Below are 10,592 nucleotides of genomic sequence, written 5' to 3' on the forward strand. Positions count from 1 at the left end.
GACTCTGTGCTACATAAGGGGAAAGGAAGGGAAAGAAGCAAGGGCATGTAGCCCTAGTGATCACTCTGTGTATCAGATAAGAAAAATATCTAAACCAATAAACAATTAACATCAGGCTGAGTATCCCAAACTAAGTTTAGGCTAAATGAGGATTTCTGTTGAGGGGCAAGTTGTATTTTGGATTTCAGTTTTTCGATTTAATATAACGTCTCGTGATCTCTTCATGTCAGCTACACCTTCAGGAGATTTGAATCTTTGCAAGAAATGGATTGGCCTGCGTACTGCACCTAAATGAAGGACCTATATTAATTTAATAGATTAATGTTCAAACCTATTCACTTCATTAGGGGATCTACCAAATACCCACCTGTTTAGGCAGACACTATCACTTCTATACTTATTTTTACAGAGCTTACACTGGGCAGTTGCCTGTTGCCACTCTTGTAAAATAAAGCAAGCCAGTACATAATGGCACATAGCACTGTAATCCTGTCTCAGCATATAGGCTGTAATAACATCAAGTACAGTTCATTCTTTTTAACCCACAGAAAACTGTAAAGTATTCATGGCCTGTCACTCTCCTGTACTCCCTAACTTGTACATTCCTTCAGTCACTGGGCTTCGAGTCAGGGATGAATTCAGAAAAAGAGTGCTCTTTCTTCACCTGTGTGCTCGTATGGGAGGTACTAACTGGGCCCTCACAAAGATGGGAGACAGGGAAGAACTGCAAAACACTCTGTAGTCAAAGTCAGAGGGACCACTGTGAACACCTAATCTGATAAAATAGGCTGCATAAAATAAGCTACAGGAAAAGGAAAAATATGTCACTGATTGTATAAAAAGATATTTTTAAGAAAAAATGCAAATCAAGGCATATCTACCATCTGAACCACATTCAGGCTGCAGAAGGACTTACAGGTTTTCCACTTGCTGATATTCTTTCTACCCAGGCAAACTGATGCACTGCAAAGCATACCAAGTAAGTGCTCATGGGGACTGACTTCTCAAAAGTTGTTCGATTCCAGCCATCACCAAGCTGTACAGTTTTCTGCAGAAATGCAAAAATAATCAAATTGATTTTTGAAATTGCAAACACATGCATAGGAGTACAATATTTCTATAAAGGCTGCAACTGCATAGGAGCAACAAATCACCTCTCCAGGTCCACTTCTTCTGGCATTTCTGTTCATGCTGAAGGCATGAGAATAGACAAGGTATTTTTCTTCTACAATATATGAAATGGTACTTTGCTTTTTTGGCACTAAATAAGTTTACCTTGCTCTAATTTTAATCAGGGATTTGAAATTGTTAACATGAACAGAAATTTTGCCAACAGGAGTTTTCTCAGTGTATGCTGTGTTTTGTTCTGGCAATAGTTGTGTAAAATAACATCACTTTGGACAGAGAAGAGAAGAGACTGAATTCTCCCTTCTCTTAAATATATTCATCACATTTTAAGTCATGATGGAGGGATGCTGCCTGGTCTCTTTATTAGAGACATCTAATAAATCTAATAAATCTAATAAATCTATCCTGAACTAATTCAAATACAAATGACCACTGCTAATTGGTGGGTTGCCTAAATATACATAAAATTTAGTGTTGATCATAGTTTTTATTTTGCAAATAAATTTAAAAACATTCCTGATTTTTCCAGATGGTTTTTCCTTCAAGTTTGCTGACAGCACTAAATAGGAAGGGGTAGACACTGATCTCTTCTTTCCCATGACCAGTGACAGGACTCAAGATAGGGCATGAAGTTGAGTCAGGAGAGGTTTAGGTTTGATTATAGGAAAAGGTTTTTCACCCAAAGGGTGAAAACTGGAACAGGCTCCTCAGGAAAGTGGTCACAACACCAAACCTGACAAAGTTCCAGAAGCATTTGAACCATGCTCTCTGGGACATGATGTGACTCTTGGGTTGTCCTGCACAGGGCCAGGAGTTGGACTTGATGATCTTGATGGATCCCTTACAACTCAGCTTATTCTGTGATTCTATTCTGAACATATATTTCTTCTATTCCTTTTCTTCTATAGTCTGGAAACTTTTGTGCTTCTGACTGGATGACTAACTTAAATATAACAAAAGCCAAAAGCATATAAAAGACATTAGCCTTCTAGAGATACAGTGGTTCATGAGAGTTTTTATTATAAACAAAATATAAATAAAGCACAGACAGTTAATGTTACAGGTAATATGATTCCATGAGCAAAAACACCTATTCACAGATACATCCATAACCCCTTTTTGAAAAGGTATTCACAATTTTCCACTCACTAATTTTCCATTATTTTACCCATTTTGACTCTGTTTTTATAACTTTTGTTATTTCAACAAAGTCAGGACTTGAATGTAAAAAAAATTGAGGAAACTCAACTCCAGTAAAAAAAGCAAATGAAATGTACAAGATTGTGATTTTGCTGATTGGGTTTTGCCATGCTGATTATAAAGCTCCACACCACCCAACTACTACGGGACATGTAACATACAGCATGCCTTGCATTTACAAACTCTTATATTTCCATACGTGGAAAAGATCTTTCCCAACGTTCTTTCACTACTAAGACCAGAGCTACTGACCTTGACCAGATGAAAAAGTTCCCTGCTATAATCCCTTAGCCAAACCTCAGTATGAATTTAGCATAACCTACATTTTCTTATCTGTACTTATTTTTTAGCAAATCAATTAAGAAGAAGTAGTTAGCCCTTTGCAAGCTTATTATTGTAGATCCATAATAGAGGCAATGTCCACATGGTCAAGCTGTAAAATAAATCTTGAAACACAATGAATCTTGATAACATATGGTGTTATCCCCTTACTTCCTTGCTCGTACTCTCACTTATCTGAGGTCTGTGAGGACAGGTATTGCAATCTCCTTTCGTGTGTTGTTCATCAAAGTGCCTGGTGGCCTTCAAGGTATCATAGAAAGATTTTTAATAACAATGGGTCAGAGCTTTAGATGTGCGAAGGGTATGGATGCATCTGTATCAGCCTGGTAATAGATATCTCAGCTGCATTGCTAGGAGAATAAGTTTAGGGGACTCTAAATTAAAACAGACCTTTGTTTTCTGGGTGGGGGAGTGTTTCGAAAAATGCAAATGCCAACAGCCTGGAGGCTGGAAGCTTTTTTTTTTTTTAAACTTGGCACTTTATCTCCCCCTTCAGAACTTATACAATGGATTACACATTCAGTTGAACTACTCAGTAGAAACTCTCACATCTGAAAGCCATCCAAAAGGCCCAGAAGTAGATAATTGATGCCATTGAATTTCATGCAAAATTTGGAATTTGACACAGTAGGTCTAGAAATGGGTTATTCAGGAAATTATAGACATGGTGGAATGACAAACGTCCACACCCACGAGCTGACAGATGGGGCTTCAGATCCTCCATTATTAAAAGGAATAATCCTAGTCTTTCTGGCTAGCAGGGTTATTTGCCATTAAATTGTGATCAGCAGATCCTTGTTCTGGACCACTATGCAGCTTTAGTGATTATTTCAGACTTTCCATGTGGGAATCAGCTGTCTTTCAGAGTACTCATTCTCTGAGCCTACCCAGTTTGACTGAAGAATCTGCCAATATCTGTTTATAGTTAGCAGGGGATGCTCACCTAGATCATCTGAACAGAAGGTCAGTTGGCTAACAACAGAAGAGGTGCTTCATTTTTTCTTTGGATTTGACTCTGTGCTGCCATGTTGTGTTCTAGTCCTCTCCAAGTTCCAACCAGCCAACCAGTTCTGTTCATGGAATGTTTATTAACCCTGAATTTTACAGTGCCTGAGTAGAAGAGTCTGTGAACGTGCAAGAATCTGGCAACCCACATTACCTTTTAGTGGCTCTACAGAACCCTTCCACTTAGGCAGCAGTTGGGAAATACATACCTGTACTGGCATGTTTGAAAGCGCTTGGTACACATCTTGATGGATGATGGATATGTTGTATGTTGCCTTTTTGTTTGGCTCGTCAAAGCAAGGAAATGATTTCCGTGCATCTGTTGGCTCATGATCAGTAGCTGCAATGCTCCTGAAACAAACAACACATTGGCAAGGCTTCATTATATGGCTTTGAAATCTTGTCTGCAATTTCTAAGCATTTTTTTAAATGATTTCACAAACTAAATTCAGCTACACATATTTGTGCATATTTATACATTCATAAAAGCAGGTTCCATCAGAAATGTATGAACTGACATTGCATAGTCTATCTGTCAACAAAATTCTCTAGGTTTCAGAGCAAAAGCTAATGCAAATTGCTTATCATCAAGTATTTTTAGGAGACAGGCAATAAGAGAGGCATGACCTCTCATGCATAGTGAAAACTTTGCTCACCCTCCTGCTGAGCTTTCCCATTGATTTATGCACCTAAAATAAAGAACTGATTATATCACCTAAAAGGAATAAGTCACTCTATGAGTTGTTTACCTACTACAGCTTATTTTGGGATTAGGGTCTTGAACATCTCCTGAAGCGACACCTTGAAATTGTGTAAATGCCAATAAATCTCATCCTGCTTGTGTGTTTCTTTTTCTGCATTTACCACATTCAGTTTTCTCCTGGTGCTCTTATGCTCCCCTGACTCCATTTGTCACGGGAGCATTTGTCAGGAAACTGCTGGAGAAAGCATGGAAAGTTCAGGTGAATATCCTAGTACATAACTGATGCTATGCAAGCTGTGTTGGGAGGGTCATAAAGCCATCTCAGTTATGCACAACCAGCTGGAGAAGCTAGACAATAGGTGCCATGTAAAAACATAAGGTGAAGGTTCTGAGTGTTCATATTGTGCTTGCTTCTCTCAGTGACATTGGGCTCCCCCATTAATGACCCACACAGTGGCAGAGCATATTCTCCAGTGATTGATGGTGAAAGGGATCACAGATGCTCCTTCAATTAATCTGGAATGTCAAGCATTTTCTGACAGCACTTCTACAGCTGCTCCAACTATATTAAGGTAGTTTTTCTTTCCGAAAAGTAATTAAAAGTGTACCTCATAAATTACAGATCTGCAGCAATCTGACAAGCTCACTTGACAAACAATTTTTCAATGTTTCTGTTGCCCTTGGCATTTCCCTGTGATGGTTAAATACTAAACTGGTCATTAGGAACTTGTAGCAGCAAGGGTCATTTACAAGCCTGACACAGGTAGTATGTCTGGGTTCTCTCCATTCATGTTCCTTGGAATAGTAACTCAAAGGTTCATGGGCAGAAAGCATAATGAACTTTCACCTTAACATAATTTCAGACTCAGTAGAGTTTTCTTTGCTTGGTGCATTCTTTACTGTCACTCTCTACTTTTCATAGGATTTGAGAGCTATTTCACAATTAAGTTAACTCCAAGCCTCCAGGGCAATACTTCACTGCTATTGGTTAAAAACTTGGCTATGTATTTTGACACATTTATATCTTGTTCCTACAGACTGATAACATTGTGATATATCTGTTGATTTATAAGGTGATAATCCATCTATCCTCATAAGTTTGTGGAGGCAGACAGACATTAGGAGGAAAAAACCTCAGCACTACCCTTCTTATAAGCTAGATGATGAGAACTCCAGACTATGGCATGCAATAGAAACATGAAATGTTGTAATTCACTTTCAAATGGCATAATGTAGTTTTTAGATAAGATTTTCTTCACTGCTTGGTGGCTTCTGCTCTTGAAGTTGATATCCAGACCTTTAAATATGAACTAGAGTTGACAGCTGTAAACATCATAGCAATAAGAAGTGAAGACCTGGCTGAGACTGCATCCAGCTGTTCTCAAAATAAGAGTGATGCACTTAGAACCATGATGAATTTTCTTTTTTTTCCTCTCCCCTGAAGTACAAGGCATTAGTGTCAAACCCCTCCTCCCTGAGCTAATTAAAGCATTTTTCTCACAGTCTTAAAATTACAACTCATTGGTTCTTCTGAGAAAACTTTCTCCTTGAAGAAGAAAATCAGCAATGTTACTTTTGCACACAGAAGAAAAATTTTCACTTCTCTATTCAATAAAATCCTAAATACATCCCTGTTAGCCATGTGCCAGCCTCCTGTTCTCTTATGGACAACAGAGGGAATTCCTAAAAAAGGGAAAACATACCTTGTCACTAATAGTGGTGCAAAAATCAAAGCCAGCTGCTATGACATGTTTGTATTATTTTTAATAATAAGGAAAAAATACAAGGGGACTTTAGCACATTCCCTGAGAGAAACTAATGACTTGAATAACCCAGTACACCAGCCAAGGACTCTTCTTTTGCTCCTTTCGATAAGATCAGAAAATACAAATGTAAGGTAGTTACGCTCACTGCTTTATGCAAAGTAGGGAAGGACTGTGATTCCATTTTCATCAATGGGGAAATGAAATGCACAGACAGAGGAACAGTTTTACCAAAGGACTTAAGTGCTTGTGGCTAGATTTAGGAACCCACAGAAGCATCTAGGCAGGTATGTGTCCAAAATCTACATTTTCAAAGTTTCTGCTTTCCTGTTCCCTACCTGCATATGCACATCAATTTAAATAGTCATGATTCCAAAGTATCTCACAATCTGCTCCAGGGCATGTCCAAAAGCACCTTTTTCCTGATGGGGATTGTGTGAACAGGATCCCCAAATGAGGTGTTCTAAACCTCTCAAGGATCCCAGACTTAGAGGCATGTTCAGCACATCTCTACCTGTTATCCACAAAGTGTGGTGGGAGATTTGAACCTAAGCAACAGCAGAGCCTGGACATGTGCCCAGTTTGTAAACAAAAGGTCTTATAGCTATGCTTTGGCAAACCTTTGCCTTCACAGATAAACATCTGGGGAGCAACTCAGCCCTAGGAGCTGACTTTCAGTGTCATTAAATCTCTCAAAAGCTCCCACTGCTTCTAACACTGCACAGAAGGGATAATAGAGTAAGTTAATTACTTGTTGGATCTCCTTTTTACTTCAGCCCTCTTCTCTTTAACATCCACTATTAACAGACTTGTTTGATCATTGCTGTTACCTGATGTGATTTACATTTACTTGCAACATGACAAGAACAGAACTATTTGGGTTAAAATTTTCCAAGGATGGTGTCTACCCCAGGCAAAGGCAAAATAAAAATGTGAATTCCAGTCAGCATTATTTTAAGGAGAAAGCTGGGGGAAAATGTGGCTTTAATCAGTAATAAAACCCTTCCCTCACTGTCCTTCCTCACCCCATCCTACCCCCTACCCTCTGCTGCATAGCAGCGACTTGGCTGATGGTTGCTTTACTTTCAAAGCTGTACTTACTACTATCATGTACATCACCTCTGCCACCCTCACAAACAATCTGCCCAAACTCAATCACATGAAAAATATTTCAAAATTTTCACTCATTAAAGCCTTTCTCAAGCCTAACAAACTCACACCTTCAAGTTCCTTTCTGTGTTGAGAGTTTTCAGACTGCTGGCTAAGATCATCCTTGCAATTGTAGTTTCCAGCATCCTATTCAAGATGTAGGAAGAGTCAAAGTGAGCTCACATTTTATACTTTCTTTAGTTTTAAAGTCCTCCTTTCTTCCTGGTATCAGATACTCGGCCCTTGTCTACCTATACTCTCTTGATCTGAGGGACAGGCACTCACCTCTTCTGCTCTGCAACTTAGAAGACCTGTGTTCTGGTCCTGCTGTTCTGGGGTTATGACAGACCTGGGGCTATAAATGCAACATCTAGATATCCTTCACCAATGTAAAGGAAGTAACACACTTCAACTTAGAAGGATGCTAGGAGGTTGCACTTTAAAACAGCTGTGGAGATGTCAGATGCTCTAAGTATGAAACCAAAGCTACTCTAAGTATAAAACTAAAACACCTTTTAAGACAGAGCAATGCTGAAGTCCTAGATGGAGGAAAACAAGAGGAAAAGCTCATGACACCATGTCCCAGAGAGACAAAGAAATACCATAAAAACACATCAGTGTTTGTCTCCATGCTTCTGCTACAGGGCCTTGTAGAAGTCTAGCCAAGTTTACCTCCCAGCTGTAAAGGCTGGACTGAGTCTCTTCAGAAATGTAAATATCAGAAAACGTGTGAGTGTCCTCTCCATACATTAACTGCGAAGAGAAGCCTTTGGGCAGTGGGCAATGGCTTCTTCAACCTTCCACCTTGAAGCAGTGCAAACCTGGCAAGTGCAATGGGTTAGCTGAACTGGTAGAGGCTCTTGCAATCTTTCAATGCTGTTGATATATTAATAAGGAAGAGATGGAGCACCAAAAACAAAAAAAAAACAACCAAAAGTAAAATATAATCCCTAATTGTTTAGACTTTCCTGCATATAATTTAAACCAGCTACAAGAGAGACAGGGAAGTTCTGGTTTGAATATTCCTTAGGCTTACAAAACCAAGGAGGTATGCTATCAGGAAAACTATCGGAACATTTTACACCAAAACTGTTACCTTGGGGATAACAGGAGAGGGTGTTATGTTATGTTAGATGGTTGTATGCTATTTATTGTACTATAGAGATGAAAACAGGCCTTGATCTCTCCAGCTCTTTGAGGGAGTCATTCAGTTCAAAGGTAAGCTCAGACCAGTAGAGTTTGACAAGATTTTTCGGAATAATAACAAACCTCTCATCTCTCCAGCCCACATTCACTAGTCAGAAGCCAAAGGGTTTTGAATACAGCATCTTCCTTAGGGGAATAAGAAAACTGAAAAACAGCCCAGAAATGCCAGCAAGTTGGTGAGAGACAAGACTGAAAAGCGGAAGCAGGAATAGAGCAAACCTGAGCAAGTAAAAATAGAGAATAAAGTTTAATAAATAAAACTGCTTTACTTGATCTGTCCGTTCTCAGTATAGGTGGTCCTATAAAACCCAACCAGCGAACCATTCAGCCAGCCTTGAAACTTCAGGGTGAGCACATAGGGATCACTTTCATCAGTGACAGGGAGCTCTGCTGCTGCCTTCATCACAATGTATTCTTGTGGCTTGTACTCAAAGCAGTCATTCAGAGCAATCTGCTGTCCCGAAGATTTCCGGAGTGTGGGTATTTCTGTAACCTTGGTCTCTCGCAGGTGAAGCCACAGGGCGCTGGTTGGTTTTTCCAAAACAATGGATATACTGACTGTCCCACTGTAAGTGTCTTTCTCCATTTCAGGCTTGATTTCCAGATCATAATGGACAGGCTTGACATAAGTGGGAAGCCTAAAATTTCTCCAGTCTCCAGTCGCATCATTCTTGGAAGGACAGGGACCCAAATCCACTGGGGGAGGAGGCTGTTCTGTTGTTGTTGTTGTTGTTGTTGTTGTTGTTGTTGTTGTTGGTTGCTCTGTTGCCTTTGCAGGTTTGGGTCTGCTCAATCCCACACCAAGCCCCACAGCAAGTCCTACAACAACCACAACTCCACAGATGATAGCCACATGCTTTGTCTTCATGCAGTACCTCTTGGACTTCTCATCCTCAAAATCCATGCCCTCCATCTCTGCTCTTAGGTCTGTTCTCAGAGCAAAACATTAACCACAAAAAAGCTTATTAGCCACTTCAGCACTTGCATTCAGTAAACTCAGCAGTCTTGGTTTGTATTTTAATTGTGTAGCTATAGCTGTTCTCTGCTTGTCTCCCGCACCTCGCTTTCCACGACACACTCAATTAATTAAAGGCAACATGCATTTGGAGGAAACGTGATCAAAAGAAGTGCAGCTGGACTGGGAGACGGAGGGAACTGACACAGAAGAACATTGTTTCTGCCCTGCTCCCCTTATAAGCAGTGCAACCCCACCCCCAGCCCCTCCTGTTCTGGCCTGAGTTAAATATAAAACAGTGCTATGTTAATCAGCAGTCAGGAGATGATCAGATGCCAAAGCTCTGTCAGCAGCTTTCAGAAGGAGTTTGCAGATAGAGGTGTAACTGCTCCAAACCCTCAACCTTAGCCACTACATCTTCCTTTTTTCCTCTGCTGTGTCTTGTTTAGGTTTTTGAGGTTTAGGGGTTTTTTTTTCCTCCTCTTACTAACAAAGATTTCCTTGAATTTCCACCCTATAGTTTGTGAAATGACATCTCAAAACTTGCAAAAATCACATATATCTTTCAGCTGTTTCCCCTCTTTTCTGGCCTCATTTACCTTTGCCGAGTAACTCAAGGCAGTCACAGACAGATGAATGTACAGTGGAACAATAAATTTTGATCACTGCTTCAAACTTTAAAAGTTGTCTAATTCCTCTACTCCTCACAGGGACAATTTTCCAGGAGATTGACCAAAACCATGCATGCAAGCTGGTAGCCTGGGATAGCATTGCTTTGTTGGTCAGCACAATTACAGTGCTGCCTGTGAACCCTTGCTGTGAGGGACACTTCTAAGTATGATTTGTGCACTAAAGAACTAATTTACCATTTATTGCTTGTCATCACAATGTGGAATTTCATTGAAGCAAATTAATTGGGTAGAGCCTGATTCTGCTTCAGGGAACTTTTTGTAAGTAAGGCCTTTCTAAGCCTGCAAGCAAGATGCTGCTAATGTGGTATGAAACTGAGCACAGTGGTAGTAGCCTTGACCTTGTTTGAAACGTGGACCGAAGGAAAATAGTATAGAATAGAAACATCAGTCCCCTGCATCTCTTAACCCTATTTCCCCACTTACTTAGTCCACTTGAGTAGATTTTTTAA

General features: G+C 39.9%; 1 protein-coding gene across 1 annotated transcript in view; it reads right to left on the minus strand.

Moving 5' to 3' along the window:
- The window catches only part of ENPEP (glutamyl aminopeptidase), a 34,138-nt gene extending 24,473 nt beyond the window's left edge, over positions 1–9,665 (minus strand). Inside the window, exons 1-3 of the mRNA XM_023924737.2 lie at positions 8,766–9,665; positions 3,885–4,026; positions 917–1,048 (exon numbers count right to left, since the gene is read on the minus strand). Coding sequence (XP_023780505.2) covers positions 917–1,048; positions 3,885–4,026; positions 8,766–9,409 — 918 coding nt within the window. The 5' untranslated portion in view covers positions 9,410–9,665. The remainder of the gene's footprint in view (positions 1–916; positions 1,049–3,884; positions 4,027–8,765) is intronic.
- Between the last annotated feature and the right edge of the window lie 927 nt (positions 9,666–10,592).

This window comes from Cyanistes caeruleus, chromosome 5, assembly GCF_971803275.1.
Source record: "Cyanistes caeruleus chromosome 5, bCyaCae1.hap1.1, whole genome shotgun sequence".
Lineage (NCBI taxonomy): Eukaryota > Metazoa > Chordata > Aves > Passeriformes > Paridae > Cyanistes > Cyanistes caeruleus.